The sequence below is a fragment of the Rattus norvegicus genome, chromosome 13, assembly GCF_021556685.1.
Source record: "Rattus norvegicus strain SHRSP/BbbUtx chromosome 13, alternate assembly SHRSP_T2T, whole genome shotgun sequence".
Taxonomy (NCBI): domain Eukaryota; kingdom Metazoa; phylum Chordata; class Mammalia; order Rodentia; family Muridae; genus Rattus; species Rattus norvegicus.
The window spans coordinates 94,704,331-94,722,684 of record NC_141546.1 but is presented as its reverse complement, the minus strand read 5'-3'; the positions used below and the strand labels follow the sequence as shown (position 1 = coordinate 94,722,684).

Here is an 18,354-nt window from a genome sequence, read left to right as displayed (position 1 = left end):
GACTTCCTGAGGTTTCCTCCACAGAGCAGAGAGCAGGGCGAGGTTTCCAACAGCCTGTCCTCTCAGCTCGCTAACCTCAGACACACCTAAGCTTCAAAGTTCACCCCGAATGTGGCTTGAGGTGTACCCCTGTGCTGCTAGGCCCAGCTCAGTCACCTGAGGTCTCTGCATGTGGAGCTGCAACAGTAAAGCTGGTGAGGCTTAGAGAAACAGAATGAATAGAAAACTGGAGCGAGCCCTCCCTCCCTCCCTCCCTCCCTCCCTCCTTCCCTCCCCTTCCCTCCTTCTGTGACAAAGATGCAATTTACGGTAGCCCTATACTGTAGCACCAATGCTACATATTTATCTTCCCTGCAAAGGATGGTAACCATTAACATAGTCCTGTTCCATGAGTCACTTTCAGTCTTGTACAAAGCAGGGGGAACATCTTCGTGTTACAGATGAGAGGCAGTCTTGGAGAGCCTAAGTAACTTGTCCATGGGAAAAGCATGGCGTATGCTGACTAAGTGGGTCAGGAGGAGAGGCAGAGGACTGTCACCTCCGCGCGCGCGCGCGTGTGCATGTGTGTGTGTGTGTGTGTGTGTGTGTGTGTGTGTGTGTGTAGGTATATGTATGTATATTTGTATACCTGCTTATATGTGTATATATATTTGTATGTATGTGTATATATGTATGCATGTATATTTGCTATAACATGTGCGACCTATGAAAGACCTATGCAACATCTATGGTTTTATATAACATCTTGTATTAAAGGGGGGGGGATTCTTTTAAAAAGACAGATTTCTGGTTAATAGTAGTGTAGATTTAGATTTAAGTGTTGAACTCCAGAACATGCCCACTGGTCTCACTTGTCTAAATGCCAACTACAGTATGAAAAGTATTCAGACAGAGGGGCTTTGCAAAAGAACTGACAAGTCAATGGTATTTCTTTACTAACCAGGGCTGAGTGGCCTAGGGAAAGTCAAATAAAATTCCACAGAAGTGAGCTAGCAGACACAACTGAGGCAGAATCAAGAATACTATTCTACTAAGTGCTTGGAGACACTGGCATCTGACTGTGGCAGGGGATGCAGGCCTCTCAGAGGGTGCTGCCAACCCAGGGCAACTGAACCCTAGCCGGAAGCTGAGTGGCCTAAAGTGAGAGAGAGGTTGGAAACTGGTCTCCAGGTCATAGTTTAGCGTTCATTCTGGCCGTACCTTTCCTAGTCCTGTGTGACTTCAGGCGACCTGTGTGTGTCCTTGTGGATTGCTCTATCTGTAACATGAGCTTGGGACGTTGACAATTAATAGGAAAACTGCCTAGCAATAAATGACACCAAGATGGTCATCATTATTATCATAACCAATCTTGGTCTGGGTAGGAACGGGTGAATTCAATACTTGGCTGGCAGGGGCAGGGGTGTGGGTGGTAGGTAGTGATGCTTGCTGGGGATCCAACCCAAGGACTGATGCATGCTGGGCAAGCCCTTTATCTACCATTGAGCTGCATCACCCAGGTCCAGCTCCATTTATGTATACTTTTGTTGTTATTTGGTATTATGCGTTTGATGAGCTGCATCACCCAGGTCCAGCTCCATTTATGTATACTTTTGTTGTTATTTGGTATTATGCGTTTGAAACTGTTTCATTCTGTAGCCCAGGCTCACCCAAAAGGTACTATGTAGCACAGGTTCATGGAGAGCCTCCTGCTTCAGCCTCCCAAGTATGGGGTTTATAGGCATAAGCCACCAACCTGGCCCCATTTGCCTATTTTAAAAAGAATAAAACAAAACAAGCAAACGAAAAACCAGAGCTGAGCTAAGGCTTTGGTGGGGTTTGTTCACAGGAGACTCAATCTAAGCCACTCTGTTACCAGGAAGGTGGTTTCCTGTGTGTAAACTGACGCCTCCCTAGAAGGGCTCACAGGTGTCAATCATAGCTCTTTGCTAGAGAAAGGGGCAGACAGCCAGGATGCAGGAAGAGGGGCATCCCCAGGGCTAAGCCCTGGGCAAGCATTACTCTGAGGGTAAGCCTGCATGGGAAAGACTGTTCGTGGGAGTCCCTAGTCACTTTCTCTAGGGACTAGTGCTTGGTCCCTTTCCAAAACAGCACTTACTGCCTCCCAACATCTTCCTGGTGTTTGCTTTGATGGCAATCCTGCCATTTGTGAAAATTAAAACATACCCAGATTCTAAAGAAGACTATCTCTTTCCTAACGTGCCAGCCCTCCTCTGTGTCCCCCTCATCCCTTCGGTGCCTTTGATCTCTTTTAAGTCTGGTGTTTTACACTCCTGGAATTTAGAGAGGAGCCACTCTGGTTTTACAGTATCCTGAGTCTGACAACCCCAAGCCAAATATATCAGTTCTCAGCCTCCATGCAGAAAATGGACTGATTAACCACATAAAGGCAGACACCGGGGGTCTTTGAGATGCTGTTGATGGAATGGTTCCTGAGGTATAATATCTTTAACGTTCTACTTCCCCTTTTAACTGGTGTTTGGGGGAGGAGGAAGATCAGAGATGAACTTTTTTCCTTATCAGGGTAGCTCAAGGATATACTTAAAACTGCTTAGGGATGATAATAAAAGCAAGCAATGTGTGAGGAAAAACATATCAAGGATAACTGCAAGGGTTTTTACTTTGTTTTCTGAATTAACTCACAACAGATGTGAACGTTTCAAAAAAGGACAAGAAGAAGAAGAGGAGGAAGAGGAGGAGGAGGAGGAGAGGGAGAAGAAGAAGAAAAAGAAGGAGGAGGAGAAGAAGAAGAAGAAGAAGAAGAAGAAGAAGAAGAAGAAGAAGAAGAAGAAGAAGAAGAAGAAGAAGAAGAAGAAGAAGAAGAAGAAGATAAATGCTACTGTTTTAAATCGCACTTCACAGGCAAGAGCCAAGAAAGCGTCTGACTTTTGAAAACCCTTTTTCACCAGTGTAAAAAGCCTCTTTCTCAGCCGGAGGAAAAGAGCCAGAGAAAGGGATCCAGAGATCGCCACGCAGGGAGAAGACAGAAATGTCTCTGTAGCCTTTTACTGATTGCTGTCTGAGCCTAGGACCTGTTCACGGAGGCCATCAGCCCAGAGTCAGCAGAGCCCTCAGGCCGCTAGGGACCGCTCAAGGGCGGCACATGCCACCCTGACGGAGGGTGGGGCCTGCGGGCATAGTGTATTCAGACCATTGCTCCACCCCGCCTTTCCATGACGCCAGGCTCCGGGGGAAGGGCCAAGTGCGTGAGAGGTGGGGCAGAAGGCGGGGCACAGCGCTAGGAAAGAAGGGCGGAGCTAACTAAGGGTGGGCAGGAAGGAGGGAGGGCATCTCAGAGGAGGGAGGGGCGGAGCAGAGTTAAGGGAAGCCTGAGTTCCTAAGACCGTGAAAAAGCGCTGGGCTTCCTTCCTCAAACCAATTTGCCTTCCTGAAAGGCACCGCCGACTCTATAACTTAGTTTGGAGGGAGAGGTCGGAGGTAGGGAATGTCTGTGGCCACGAGAGGAAGGGACAGAAATTCGTCCCTTTTATGACCAAGAGAATTACTGCTAAACAATCTGGGAACTTAAAGGAAAAGGAAAGTTCCACCGTGCAGAGAGGAAGAGGACTAGAGAGTAGGCATGTTTCCCCGCAGGTACACAGAGGCAGACATCTGTGACAGGAGTTTGTTGTGAGTCGCAACTCAGTTTAGTTGAAGCAAAAAGCAAAGTCAGAGAGAGGAACTGAACAGAGTTTCTGTTGTCCCAGACACAATTAGAAGCGAATCTGACCACTAGTAGGCCCTACCCTGTCCACTTGCCTTAAAACCTCTGGACACAGCAGAGCCTGTCCCTGGGGATCAAGTAAGGGAGAAGGTCCAATGTGAATGCAAGACACCTTCACCCTGCTCAGGGCACTCAGGCCTTGTGAGTAATGGGTGCAGCTAGGTTGTGGGGGTGGGGAGGGGGAGGGAGGTGCTGACCCGTGTAAACATTTACTTGAGCACCTTGCTCAGTTTGCCTCCTCTCACCATGTCAAATCCAGTGATTTATCAGAAAACAGTACTTGAGGCCTGCGGCAGTGTGTGGGGGCTGCAGGCCCCAGGAGAGAACCCCTCAGTTCCTTGCCAGTCTGGGAAGCACAGTCCTAGCTGACTCAGCCCTCTGCCCTAAGGGATGGTACTTTATTACTGTGGATTAGCCCGCAAGTCCGCTCCTATAGACACCGCCATCCTGCAGAAGGTTCACAGAAAGGAAAAGGAAGGAATACACTTTGAGTATATATTCCATTCCTGTCATTACTAAAGAGAGCTGGGCCAGAGTGGGATGTCTTGAGAAACAGATACAACCACACAGCCCAAATGTAGCCCAGGCTAGCCAGATATCAGGCTGCTTTCTGAAACCACCTTCATCAATGTAAAATGTTTGATCCCAATAAGCTTTCAAAAAATCAATTTATGGTTGGGCAGTGGTGGCACACGCCTTTAATCCCAGTGCTGGGGATCGAGAGGCAGGTGAACCTCTGAATTCGAGGCCAGCCTGGTCCACAAAGTGAGCTCCAGGACAGCCAAGATACCCTGAGTGGAAAAAATAAAAGCAAAAACAAAAAAATAAATCTATATATCTTCACATGGTACAGATTTGGGAGATGGGCAGATGGGCTTTCTCCGAAAAGTGCCATCCACATCCCATATGCGCCTGAGCACTGAGAAAGTAAGCCACACAGGTTCATCTGCTGCCCATCTTAGCATCCTGAAGAACATAATTTACAAGTCCTGGGCAGTTGTCCTCTCCTCCCCTCCTAAGTGTCTGCTAGCAGGCTACGGGTCACACACCTGCCAATTTAGCATCCAGGAGACAGAAGCAATATGGTTGCAGCTCAAGGTTATCCTCAGCTACATAACAAGTTTGAGGCCAGGCCGCCCCATTGCCCTGAAGCCCTTTGGACAGAGTGGAGCCTGTTCCTGGGAGTATTCAGGAACACAGACATCTACGTTAGGGCTCTGTGTTGCAGATAGAATGAATGATGCTGGTAAACAGACGGAGGTGGTGGACTGAAAGCCATCTCGGTTTCCTTAAGGGCTCCCAGGGGGCTCCCATCTCCATGAGCAAGCACAGTCAAGGTTGGCAGGGAGGTGGTTCTTAACCTTGGCCACACTTCAGCATCGCTGGGGACTTAGCGCCCTCTCTTAGAGTTTCTGAGCTAAGCAGCTTAGAATGCAGTCTGGCTCCGAGACTCATTAAAGCTTCCAAAGTTTTTCCAAAATGCGGCTCAGGCCAGATCCACCTGGCTAGTGTTTAATCAAAATGGTCCAAGAAGGCTAAGAATGCTTAAGTAGCAGTCAGCAAGCAGGTCTGGTCCTTGGAAACTTGTGTGCATTCACAGGGAAATTAGATGATAGCAAGACAGGGAAGGGGTGGGAACCATGCAGGCAGAAACTTGCATCTAAGCCCCCACACCTCCTGCCCTCGTGTGACTTGGGCCTTAGTTTTGTCATGTGTACAATGGGCGTGGCAGTAATTAATAATACTTCCTTTGCAGTGTGGAAGAATTAGCTATACTAGTCATTACCTGAGCCATTCAAGGTCCTCTAAGTGTTGCCTGTGACTGTTAACAAATAAATCGGCCACAGAATTCGATATGTTTAATATGTGAAGATGCAGTCCGTTGACTGTCCCCTTCAGAGGGATCCCTGTAGAGATCACTATTTCCTTACAGGCAGTTGTGAAAACCAAAAGAAACTAAGAGTGTGTGGAAGCAGGCAGGCATCGCCCAAGCACCCAGGACACTTCACTTTTGTTTCCCACCCAGATCACTTGTAAATTCCACCTCAGGAGAGGGTGTGTGTGTGTTTAAAGGACAACTTGGCTGTATCTGGCCTCACTTCTACCTCCCACAGTAGGCGGCTGACACATTATGCTATCGCAAAGCGTTCTGCAGAAGACAGGTCTGTCTGCCCCAGCCCTCACGCCTACCTTCTTCCCACACCCTACTGTGAGACTCTGAGGGAAGCCAGGCCCCAGAGGAGCAGCTAGCCAGGCAACTTGTCATGTGTTCTTTACAAACTGTGCGAAGCTGGGTGGAAGAGACAGATACTGGGACTCCGACAGGAATGGGAGGCAGAGAGGAGGGGGAAGAAATACCAAACCAGCATCAATGGTTTCTGAGCAGTCCGGAATAAAACAACCTACCAGGAGCACCACTCTTACTCTTCCTCATCTCTCCTTTCCCCTTTAACGTCTGTGTAACCGAGGGAGCGATTTTGCATTTGTATATTATTTCCCTCGATGCTTAGGACAGCCCTATAAAAGCAACGACGGCACAGGGTTAAGACCGGTCCGATTCACTAATGAGAAAACGGGCTCAAGGAAGGCGCAACTCATCAAAGGTGAACCAGGACTTCGACCTATGTCTGTATAAGGAGAACCTACTGACTCCACCATGCCATGGGCATTGCCTGTAACCAATTCAAAGGACTTATGGCAGCTGTGTAATGTCACCTGTGACTGGGGTGCTTGGAGGGTTTGTGGATATAGAACTAATCCAAAGCACTAGCCAAGTCACTCTGGTTAGAGCCCTGATTCTAGCACTGAGTTGGGTAACACGTCACACCCTCATTCTCTTCTTCATCTGAAAGAAAGGCAAAAAGCCACCTGCCCAAGGACAGGGTGAAGGGGGACCTAAAGTCACAAAACTCAACCGTCAAGCACCTTATGTCCCCAGCATAGGCTTCATCTCCCCAAGCACCTTTGTTTAGAAAGGATGTCAGAAGACGGCCTCCCTCTGGGACGGGAGTTATAAATAGTTGTGAGTCACCATGTCGGTGCTGGGAATCAAACGTGGGTCCTCTGCAAGAGAAACAAATGTTCTTAACCACCGTGACTCATCTTTTGCCAAACTCTTACCAGCCAGCTTGCCTGTCATGAGGCTTCCAGGAGAGAGAGACCAGTCTATAAGCAGCAGTCGGCAAGCAGGCTCCCCTGACTTGCCTACATTCCTGTCCCAAGAGCATGCTTCTCTCGGTGTGGGGGAGGGGATCAGAAGCTGCACCTTTTAAAAATGTGTGTTTCCTTCCACAGTGGAGGGACTGGGGGGAAAGTCCTTGGGGAAGCCGGCCACATCCCAGGAAGGGTCTTGGAAAGTAAATCCTGTCACTGTTCTCATTTGTGAGATGAACCTGCCACCATGACAAACCTTACAGACCAGAAAGCCAAGCACTGACCCCCCAAGACTTCCAGGAGGCCCACAGGTAGGAACCAAGCCTAGATCTGCCAGGGCCATGTGCTGCCCCACTGATCCTGGTGTACCCCACCCCCTAACCTCCACTGTCCATCCCCTCGGGCCAGCGTTGCCCAGGATGCAGAATACTAGACTCACAATCAGGGGGTTTTCGAGCCCTCCATGGAGAAGGGCAAAAGCTGCTCACGGGCCTTCTTCCTCCTCATCTTTTTTCTTTAAGAAAAAAATATCTCTAAGATGCCAGATCTTGCTAGGGTGTAGAACTTCTGGCCTCAAGTTAGTCTCTCACAGCAGCTGAGTTACTAGGACTACGGGAGGGAGAGGCAGGTGGCTCTCTAAGAGTTCCAGGCTGACCAAAGCTACACAGTGAGACCATATCACAAACCAACAAATGCCTGTGTAGATGTTGAAAGCAAAATAACACGGGAAGAGGCCCCCTTCCAGGTACCGGGAGGGAAATAGCCCTTCATCAGGAGAGACAGACACCATGGGTCCTTGTCATAGGGGACATGTCATTATGCCTATATTCCCTTCAAAATCTGACATGTCCTCTTGTCATCCACGGGCTGCTTTAACAGCCTTAGAACGCCTCACTGCAAAATTTGGCCTGCTTTATAGCACGCTGCCAGCTGGCTGGGCCCCACCCCTGCCCCTAGATGCTGGCAACAAAGGCCCACTCACCATTTCCCAGTCTTGCCGAGTCCTCTCAGGTCTTCTGGCCATTCCTAACATCGATTTCAACTGTGAATCCCTGTCCCTTCAACAGGCAGCTACGGAAGTCCAACTCAACAATGAAAACCTAGCCCGATGTTCCCCTCTCCCACGGAGCCTTCACAGATAAGCTTTGGCAGGGGATCCTCCCAGCAAGTCCTGGGGCAGGCATACCCCTCCCAGTCTGCCCACGACACCATGACCCAACCCTCCAGGGCCTCCCTGAAGCCTCTGCCTGAGATATGACCAACGACACCTCCACCTCCACCAGACATGGATCTTGCCCAGCAGGAATGTTTAGCATGTATCAGGTGTTTAGCTCAGTGTTTATAAAATGAACACACAGGTTGGCTGGTTAAAAGTCTGAAGACACCACACAAGATTGAGCGTCCCTTACATAAAGTGCTTGGGCCCAGACCTATGCCAGATCTCTTTTTTCTTTTCTTTTTTTGTTTCCTGATGTTTGAATATTTGCATACACACAATGATATGTATCTTAGAAATAGAACTCACATCTTAGCACAGAATTAGAATTAATTCTTGCTTCACACACGCCTTTTGTGCATAGCCTGAAGGTAATTTTATACGACATTTTTAGTGAGACTGTGTTTGAACGACCGTCCATCACATGAGGTCAGGGGTGGAGTTTTCCTCTTGTGGTATCGGTGCTGTTAGTGCCCAGTTTTTGGTAATTGGGTGTTTGGAGAGTTGGGACCCTGGACCTATTCAAGAGGCAGATTTCTACCCTCTTGATCATGCAGCTCCAGGGATTGGTGTGGGAAGTGGTAAGAGCTGGGCTTGGTAGTGAGGCAGAGTAGTGGGGAGCAGCACAGGGAGCTGCTGAGAGTGGAATTGTGGGAAGGAGGGGAACTGGGGAAGGGCAGGGGAGGATGGAGAAGCCAACAGGAGACACTCTGAAACCAACCCCGGATGGGCAAGGCAAGCTCCTTCGAGAAAGATACAGCCCACTCGGCACAGCAGAGAAGCTCGAAGACCCCGCCTGGCACACACAAGACTTACCAGGGCACTGGAGGACAAGCCCAGGGAGAGGCAGGTGAGCCTGCCTGCTTTCAAACCCATTTCCTGCCCCGGGATGAATCCTAGAAGTGGCTGGGCAGGAGGCAGGTCACAAGGTACCGATGATGCTTGCATCTGGAGGGCCAGAGAATGACCCAGCACCTCAACTACTTATCAGACCGGATGCCATTTCTAGACATGCCTGGTATTAACTAGAAAAGGGATCTCTAAGTATCAAAAGTAGGGAAATTCATGGGGTTTGCAGAGACACTATCTCTTGAAAGTTCAGTGGTAAAAATTCAGAGGCTAGGTTCCACCTTGACCCTCAAGGAAAGGAGGGAAATTCAATAAGACTGGACCACTTGAGTGCTTTTATGCTCCGTGGGAAAACCTCAAAGGTCCCACATTGTTCCTTACATCCTCTAGGGCCTATCCCTCCTCCGACCACAAGTAATACATCTTCCATGCGGTCCAAATAAGAGTAAAACCCAAAGCCCCTGTACAGACAACCAGACTGCAGGCCCCACACTATTCATTATCCGAAGTACACCTACCCACGAGCCTCCCACCCAACTGGGAATCTTTTGTTAAATATAATGGGTAGCTATGCATGACATCAGAAATAGAGAGTCCACAGTCTCAGTATGTGTCTGTTGCTCCTAAGAGTCGTCTTGTGTCAGTGTTAGACCTAAGATAGCCCCACAGGCTTGTGTGTTTGGATATTGGGTCCTTAGTTGGTGGTGTCAATTTTGGTAGGTTATAGAACCATTTGGACTTACGTCCCAGCTGGCAGACATGGAGTTAGAAGGCTGTAGGTCTGGGTTTATGGTCATAGCCTGACCTGGTTCCTACCTACCTGAGGCCCTCTCTGTTTCCATGTCTACTGAGATGGGAGGAGTCCCAGTCACATAGCCCTAATAATGTGAACCCCTCCATGCCTTCCCCACCATGATGGACTGTACCCTCTCCAATCCTGAGCAAGGTAAGTCCTTCCTCCCTCCAGTCACTCCCTTTGTGTATTTAATCATGGCATCAAGGAAACGTAACAGACATAGGCACTAATATGCCCTTGCCACACTGGCCTGATGACTCCACACAGCTGGCTTAGACAGAGACGGGGCAAGGGCAATGTACAAGGTGCCCTGAGATATGGGTGGTGGGCGGCAATTCTTTGGAAGACCAAAGCCTGCTACAGTAAGGAAACCACTGCCTGAAAACTCCAGGCAGAGAAGACACCTTGGACCAGCTCCCTGACTCACAGAGGAGGCAAGTCCTTTGTTTTCCTGGGTTCCTCGTGTATTTGTAGACAACGAGCCAAAAGGAATAGCTAAACATGGAAACTCTCTATAGTGTCACCAAGACTTAGGCTCAAATGAGTTCTGGTCCAGAAGAGAGGGCAGCAACAGTGAGTGGCTTTGGAATTCACTCCTGCCCTCCCTGGGACTTAGATGCTGCAGATGGGGATACAGAGATGCCAACCACAGGCAGGCTTCCTTGCCTGAGCCACTGCCCTACCTTTGTTTCTCATCTGCAGGAACCCACTCCTGTGAGGCCTGCTGTTCAAGCCAAGGCAGGGCATAGGTTTGTTTTTTTGTTTTTTTTTTTTTTTGGTTCTTTTTTTCGGAGCTGGGGACCGAACCCAGGGCCTTGCGCTTCCTAGGTAAGCGCTCTACCACTGAGCTAAATCCCCAGCCCCTATAGGTTTTTTTTTAAAATTGATTTTGAACTCTTCTAGGGTGTTCATGACCTCCACAGACACCTGAGGAGCAACACAACAAACCCAGTCTTGGGTTCTCAACTGGGTCCAGACAAGGAGACTTTTCAGCAGTCTTTCCCCCAAACTCATTTCTGTATTAGCCATTCACACTTTATGAGGCATAAGGAACATACAAGAGGCATCTACAGAGAATAGGTTTTTAAGAGTTCTTAACAACTTCTTAACATTTATTTTATCTGTGTATGCACCTGTGTGAGTGTTGGCATATAGGGAAGTCAGAGGGCAATTTGTAGTTGTTCTTTCTTTCCTTCTACCGCATGGATTTAGGGGATCAAACTCAGGTTGTCAGGCTCAGTGGCATTACCTTTACTGACTGACCTGCGAAGCTATAGTCCGTATTTATTTTTAAGCTGGCACATTAAATCTGCTGTAATTGCAGGCTGTGTGATATTATGTGTGTGCACATGTATAAGTGGATGAGATGCACGTGTGCAGGTGCTCATGGAGGTCAGAGGTCAGTACTCATGGAGGCCAGAGGTCAGTGTCAGGTCTCTTCCCCAATCACTTTCTACCTTGTTACTTTCCTTAAGATTTATTTTTATTGTTTTTAAATTGTGCGTGTGTGTGCATGTCTCTCTCTCTCTCTCTCTCTCTCTCTCTCTCTCTCTCTCTCTCTCTCTGTGTGTGTGTGTGTTGTGTGTGTGTGTGTGTGTGTGTGTGTGTGTGTGTGTGTGTGTGCGCGCGCGCGCGCTCATGGAGATGTCCCCATGGAGGCCAGAGGTATCTGATCCTCCTGGAGTTGGGTCTACAATCAGCTGTAAGTCACAAGTTGTGAATGCTGGGAACTGAACCTGGGTCCTGTGCTCTTAACCTTTAAGTCATCTCCCAGCCCAAGTCTCCTTGAGCCAAGGTCTCTCACTGAACTTGCAGCTGGATGATTTAGCTAGGCTGGTCAGTCAGCAGGAGCATGCACCACACACAGCTTTTTATGTGGGTGTTGAGGATCCAAATCCAGATCCTCATGTTTTGGTGGCAAACACTCTTACCAGCTGAGCCATCTCCCAGCCTATGATCCCTGTTTTTAACAAAAACAGACAAACAAATGAACAAACCTAGAGAAGTGCCCCCAAAGACCCCAGAGTTTCTTTCCTTTTTGTTCTGTTTTCACGCAAATACTGGAAGCCAATAGCCAGTCTTGGGCACAAGTTCAAATAAAGGCGAAAAGAAAGGGATCAAGGTCCTGATGGGTTACACTTCTGATGTTAAGTCCCTCCAAAGTGACAAACTTGGCCAGTGATGTGACTGTGACAGAAGATCCCTAACAGCCCTTGAGAGTTCTGGGAAGTCAGCACAGGACCCGACATGTGACAATTGTCAAGCTAGCTCTGGAAATCCAAAGCCGAAATAGACAGCATTCCAGGGAACTGCTCTTAAGACAGCATTCTGGGGAATTGCTCTCAAGTGGCCCAGAGGCCCATTGTGGACCCCCTTGGCCAGTGTGGACTCCCTTGGCTCTGCTCAGACTGCCCTCTTGTTTAGAAGCTTCACTGCCCTGTATTCTGCTGCTCTTAGCATTAGCTGGTAATGTGGGCCAGGCGGGGAAAAGGGAAGTCCTCCACCATTATGCCAACCATGCATGAACTGACCGGTCCTACTTGGTGCTAATGGTATTCATCCCAAGAACAGACTGCTCTGGGGTTGAGACCCTCAGATGTGCTACGGCTGCTTGCTAATCCAAGGCAGGGTTCTGACACAGCTAGAATGATTTTCATGATCAATCTACATGACCTTTGGCCCCTATCAACAATCCCTGTCCGCCTCTCTGTCAGAGCCAAATTCTACCTACAGAGGCCGGTATGACTTTCCTTGCTCAACCCAAATACAGGAGGATGGGGACTCTAGGATGGTGCAGCCCCTTGAGATGGTTCCAACATCTCTTTACTCCCAGCCACAGCCATTCAGCTGTCCCCCAACAAAACGTAAGCCCCGTCCCCCACTAACCCTTTACTTAAATCTAGCAGATTCCATGCCCTTCACTTGGAACTGAGTTTGTCCTGTGACCTCCTGAGAATGTTTAGCAGCTGATGATAAAAACAAACCTCTCCAAGGAGAGATGTTTAACTTCAGGAAAAATCCTAACGCCATTGGGATACATTCTCTTGCCAAGACATCTGACAACTGGCCTATTTTTAAAGGTCTAGTCAGTAATCTCTTAAGAGCACTCTACACACAGACAAAGAGGCAGTGAATGACCGAAAAGTAATGAGGCCAACGTTAGGGTTTTGTTTTTCAAAAAAAAGGCCAGAATTTACCCATCCAAACAAGGCTCTCTTCAAAGTACCTCCCACCCAGCTGAGCATATTCTAGGGGCCTTGTGCTTGCTTAACAGAGCAGTCTGCCCCGCTTAGTGCTGTGCAGGATAAAGTTAATAAGCATTCGGCTGGCAGCTGCCTCTGTTCGCCAAGCACTGTGGTAGGCTGGGTGGGGGCCCCCATAGTAATTGAACAAGGTCTTTCCTGGCAAGGAAGGAAAAGAGAACACATACCATAAGCCAGGTACAGGGCAATGCATTTTGCTATGTTACTTTTATTATGCACTCCTCGAACCCTCTTAAAATGTGAAGACCGAGGACTGGAGGAAGTTAAAATGACTTGGCCAAAATCATACCGGCAAGAGATGGTGGCGATACTGCTGGGTTGGGGGTGTTACACACGCCTGTTGGTGCTCAGCACCTCAGGGCAGCATCCTGAAGCAAGCTGGTGATCCAGGAGTGGGGCTGACTCAGAGGAGGCCCCAGTGGAAACCTGACCCAGAGCTGGCCACATCCAGTCCTGCGTCAAGCACGCGCCTCCTGTTTACCTTTACACCAAGTCTCTGACAGCACAATAGGTAAGAAGCATTCCTTCAGATATAAAACAGGGCTTTTGCACTCCAGCTATTTACGTCAACTGAGGAAGACAGATGCTCAGGCACATTCACACACCCGTGCTCGCTCGCTCGCACAGAGCACCAGCTATCTATTCAACTTGTCCGCCTCACGGGAGGCTGGGACACTGGGTCCCCATTTCAAGCACATCCAGACTTGCTTCTGACAATTTGTTCGAATGCAGAGCAGACCAACAGTCTGATGACAGATGACTGGGTAACTGAAACACGGCGTATACACTCAAGGAACGATGATACAGCCCTCCTAAAGAGGAAGGATTCGGAGCAAGACCTGGTGGCTCAAGTCTGTCATCCTAACTACTTCAGAGGTTTGAGATGAAAGATTACAAAGTCAAGGCTATGAGGAGAATTCAAGGCTAGCCTGGGAAAAAGACCACAACTCTGTGTCAAACAGTAAGTAAAAGAGATATGAAGGGATGCCTAGTTCAGGGGTAGAGGGCTTTCTTAGCATCCACAAAGGTCTAGGTTCAATGTTCTAGGACTGGAAATAAATGAAGGAAGGAAGGAATTAATTGTGACACACACTACACCATGGAGGAACCTAGAGGATGTAACAACACTAAGTAAGAAAAGGCAGAAGGGAACACTGTGGCATTCCACTGCTGCTGAAGCAGTCAGCTTTATAGACTTACAGATGGGAAGTAGAATGTCTGGCTGGAGCTGAGGAAAAAGACTGGGAAGTTATTATGTAAGGATACAATTTTGCTATTTAGTTTGATGCCTTGCTAGGGTAGAACCTGGGGCCTTATCCGTGCTAGACAAGCACTCTTGCCACTGAGGTACACCTCCAAACCCCAGACTTTGATGTGTGAGATTTAGTTCTGGAAATAGATGGTGGTGATGGCTGCCCACTGTGAGTCTATTTAATGCTACTGGACTATATAGTTGAAAATGGTAAAAAAAAAAATTTTTTTTCCTATGTATATTGTTTCACAGTTAAAGATCTTGAGTTTCTTCCCTTTGGAGATAAAGACACACAGTAGCTTCCTCAAAAGATCTCTGGGCAAGTCTGTAAGGTCAATTTCTTCTCTTCTCACCCCAGCTTTAGGTCAGGAGCTTCAGCTAAGAAAGGTCAGAGCCAGGCTGGGCGGAGGTGGGCCATGCACGGTAAGCAAGCACCTTTTCTAAAATCAGCCCCAGAAAGTCCCTCCACTGCCTATGAATGCCTGAGCCTGAGCTTGAATCAGAAGCAGGAAGGAGAGGATCTAGAATTAGCAGGCACCACCCCCCCTACATATACCCCCCCCGCCCCACACCCTGAAACTTGCAAAATATCACATTGGCTAGTTCAGTTGGCTCAATTTAGCATGGGGTGTGTGGGGGGGACCCTTTATAGGGGAACACTGAAGAGAGACTGTGCGTTCTAAGGCCAAAGCCCTCAGGAAAACTTTATTCTCTGACAATTTTCAACTTTTCCTAATAAAGAGTGATGCCACGTAGCTGGTTAAGGCCACCTCAGTGACTGTGCTCTGCCTGCAGACGCTGTTGGCCATGAGGTCCACCATACCCGTCTCATCTGTACTTGATGAGTTGGTCTGTTTTTGATGTCTGTCTGTCTGTCTATCTGTCTGTCTAGTTATATGTGTGCATGTATGTGTCACAGCATGGGTATGGAGGTCACAGAACAATTTACAGGAGTCAAGCCTCCCCTTCTACAAGGTAGGAGCCAGGGGTTGAACTCAAGTTGTCAGGCTTGGCAGCGAGTGCCGTCCCCCACTGTCTCGCCAGCCCAGTGCATTTGGGTTTTAAATGGCCCCAAAGCAGTAAGAGCTCAGGAAGCAGATGGGTTTCAGCGGTCCCTAGCCACCCTTGCCACATGGTCCCCTACAGCCTACAAAAATACTGTTTTAGTCTCTGGGCTTCCAGATATGTGTTGAGACTTAATTGGTGAGTTCACAGGACTAGTAATGAAACTTGGAGAAACAAGTATACCAAAAAAAAAAAAATTGGGGGCTGGGGAGATGGCTCAGTGGTTAAGAGCACTGATTGCTCTTCCAAAGGATCCAAGTTCAATACCCAGCACCCACCTGGCAGCTCACAGGTGTCTGTAACTTTAGTTTCCAGGGATCTGTACACACAGACATACAAGCAGACAAAACACCAATGAACATAAAATAAAAATAAAGAAATTGGATTTTTAAAAATATCAGTATTTAGTGAGGGGCGACTATGTAAATGTCATGTCTCTCCTTTCCAATGGGCCTTCAAAGCGTGGTAAGGTTAGATGTCATTTTAAATGAGGAAATGGAAGAACCTGGCACCGGGCTCAAGGAGCAGGGCTAAAATTCAAAGTGTATATTCTCTTTCCATTACACTAGGATAATTTTTTTTTCCAATCCTGTTTGCCTGGTTTCTTGACTTCCCCAAGTTTTCCACAGGGCCCGGCTCAGTCCAATTTTCCATTTGAGTGAACAAGAACTCCATCTCTGCTGCTGTGACCCAAGTTACACAAAGCGGCGGGGGGAGACCCATAAACACAAGCTCCAAAGCCTCCTTAAATAGACAATAAGGTAGACATCATCCGTAATGGAGGAGCTTCTGAAGAAAACCCACCCAAGCTGTGGCCCTGGGTTCCTTCTCGTAAGCCACCTCCTGTCTTCACCCTTCACTGCCACTGAGAGGCTGAACTTGGGCCCCGGGGGCCATATCCTACTCCCCAAAACCTTATGACGTAGGTAGTAAGTGTGCCTGCCACGTCTGTAAGAGTCACGCCAAGCCGCCCTCACCCGCCTACTACCAAGAGCAAGTGCTTGAGGGGTATCATGTCACTCAAAGGACTTGATGTTCAAATGTAGACTCCTTAATGCCCAGCGTATACTCAAGACTGCCAGGGAAGGAGAAGGGCAGGAGGGCTGTCCCGTACTACAAGGCTGCTTTGTGCAAGTCTCTTTGCAAATATGTCTAACAAGCCCTAAGAGCAGACTCTCGCCGGACACCTAGGCTGATGGCTGTCACCCTCCTGGGCTGGGGCTCTGGCTTCAGCTGAAATCCCAGATGCAGTGCGCTAAGCCTCACAACGATGGTTGTGTTGACCAAGGATTAGCAGACATGTGAGCCCTGGCTTGGACACTGCTGTCCTCCATTGGTGCAGAGGATCTGCAGACAGCATTGACCTAGTAGCGTCACTCCTGCTGTGATGAATCCCCATGACCAAAAGCAAGCTGGGGAGGAAAGGGTTTATTTGGCGTAGGATTCCATATCACAGTGAAGGAGGCCAGGGGCTAGAGCTCAAACAGGGCAGGGACCTTGAGGCAGGAGCTGATACAGAGAAGATGGCGGTGCTGTTTACTGGCATGCTCACTGACTGCTTTCTTTTTCTTTTCTTCGTTGTTGTTGCTGTTGCTTTTCAAGAGCGGTTTCTCTGTGGAACAGCCCTGGCTGTCCTGGAACTGTGTAGACCAGAATGGTTTTGAACTCACAGAGATCCACCTGCTTCTGCCTCCCAAGTGCTGGGATGAAAGGTGTGTGTCTGTGCTGCCCAGCTCAGCCTGTTTCTTATAGAACCCAGGACCACCAGCCCGCAAAAGCCTGCGCCCTCCCCCAGCGATCACTAAGAAAAAGCCCTATAAGACTTGCCTACGGCTGGGTCTCCTGGAGGAAGTTTCCTCAGTTGGGGTTCCCTCCTTTCAGATGACTCTAACCTGTGTCAGGTTGACATAAACCAGCCAACTCAAGAGCCACTTCTGGTCACCTCCTGTGAACAGAGCACAGAGTGCTGCCTTCTCAGAAGCAGAGCCGCGGCTCCTGTGGACAAAGGGAAGACTGGGAGTCCGCAGCAGAGCACAGGAGACACCGGTTCCAGAGCACTGCAGCCTTCTGGGAGTAGTCAGACCCTCGATCACCACACCCTCTCTGTCTGGCCGATAGCTAAGCTACGATGAGTACCTCCCTTTCTACACTGACATTAGCGACAACAGTGATGTTCTAGAATCTAACGTCGAGACTTTAGAACCAGTCCCTGTATGGGACTCTCAGATCACTCTGACAGTTTTAAATTGTGACTCATTGTAAACAGTCTAATTACAGCACATCCAGCATATTCCTCACTTCCATAGACATTAAACCGAAAACAGACTTCACAAATGGCGCTCGCCACTGCTCTGAGCAAAGGATTCTGCGGTTCTCTGTCCCATCCTGGTCTGTTTTATCTCAGGGAAGCATGTCACTTGTGCTGTGGTTGGAATGTGTCCCTTGGAAGTTAGTGAGTTGGAAGTGGAGTCTCCAAATTTACGTGCTCTTGTCTTTGAAGGCAAGTCCATTGGGAGTGAGTTAGGAGGTCTGAGCCATGAAGGAAGGGGGTCCCTGTGATGGCAGATGACACTGTGGTTACCACATCTTCTTACCAGGTGATGCTCTGTAAAGTTCAACATCACTTTCTGCATGGCTTTGTGGAGCCCACTGGCAATTGAGGCCAGAAGTCCTCAACAAAATGTTCCAGAGTTCCCTGCCCTCCAGAAGAATGAGGCATTGCCATATTCTTCTTCCTTAGTTCCCAGCCTCAGGTATCTTGTTACAGCAACGGAAATGGACTAAGGTGGCCATTTGAAGGCTGTGATTGTTTAAGGCTCCCTGTGGTCCACAAGGGCCAGTCCTACTTTTGTGAGTCCAAGTCCACACAGAACATAGGTTTCCATTTTCTTTTGGCCTGGATATCCTGAGCATATCCAAAATGTGCCATGCCAGTGTTCATAGGAAAATTCAGATTATCCAATGGCCTTAGCCACAGCGGGGCCCATAAAGAACCCATTTTGTGCTCACAGAATCATTGCTAAGGATCTTTGAGTT

The 18,354-nt window shown here is 48.5% G+C and overlaps 1 protein-coding gene and 1 long non-coding RNA gene across 6 annotated transcripts in view; one reads left to right on the top strand and one right to left on the bottom strand.

Annotated features, from left to right (window-relative positions):
* Window positions 1-18,354, bottom strand: part of Itpkb (inositol-trisphosphate 3-kinase B) — a 95,050-nt gene that overhangs the window by 35,309 nt on the left and 41,387 nt on the right. The window contains exon 1 of one of the 5 annotated variants that reach the window (XR_015635359.1): window positions 7,860-7,989. The exons of 3 other annotated variants lie outside the window; for them this stretch is intronic. Coding sequence is in view for 1 of the 2 variants with exons in the window: in XM_087581489.1 (XP_087437615.1) it covers window positions 7,860-7,910 (51 nt within the window). In the remaining variant the exon portion in view is untranslated. Of the gene's footprint in view, window positions 1-7,859; window positions 8,076-18,354 lie in introns of those variants that run through there. One more of the 5 variants, XM_087581489.1, reaches the window with a different exon arrangement.
* LOC148001842 (uncharacterized) lies at window positions 13,565-18,327 on the top strand. Its single transcript, XR_015636225.1, has 3 exons — window positions 13,565-13,962; window positions 14,612-14,676; window positions 16,921-18,327. It is a non-coding gene; the product is annotated as an uncharacterized LOC148001842 (long non-coding RNA).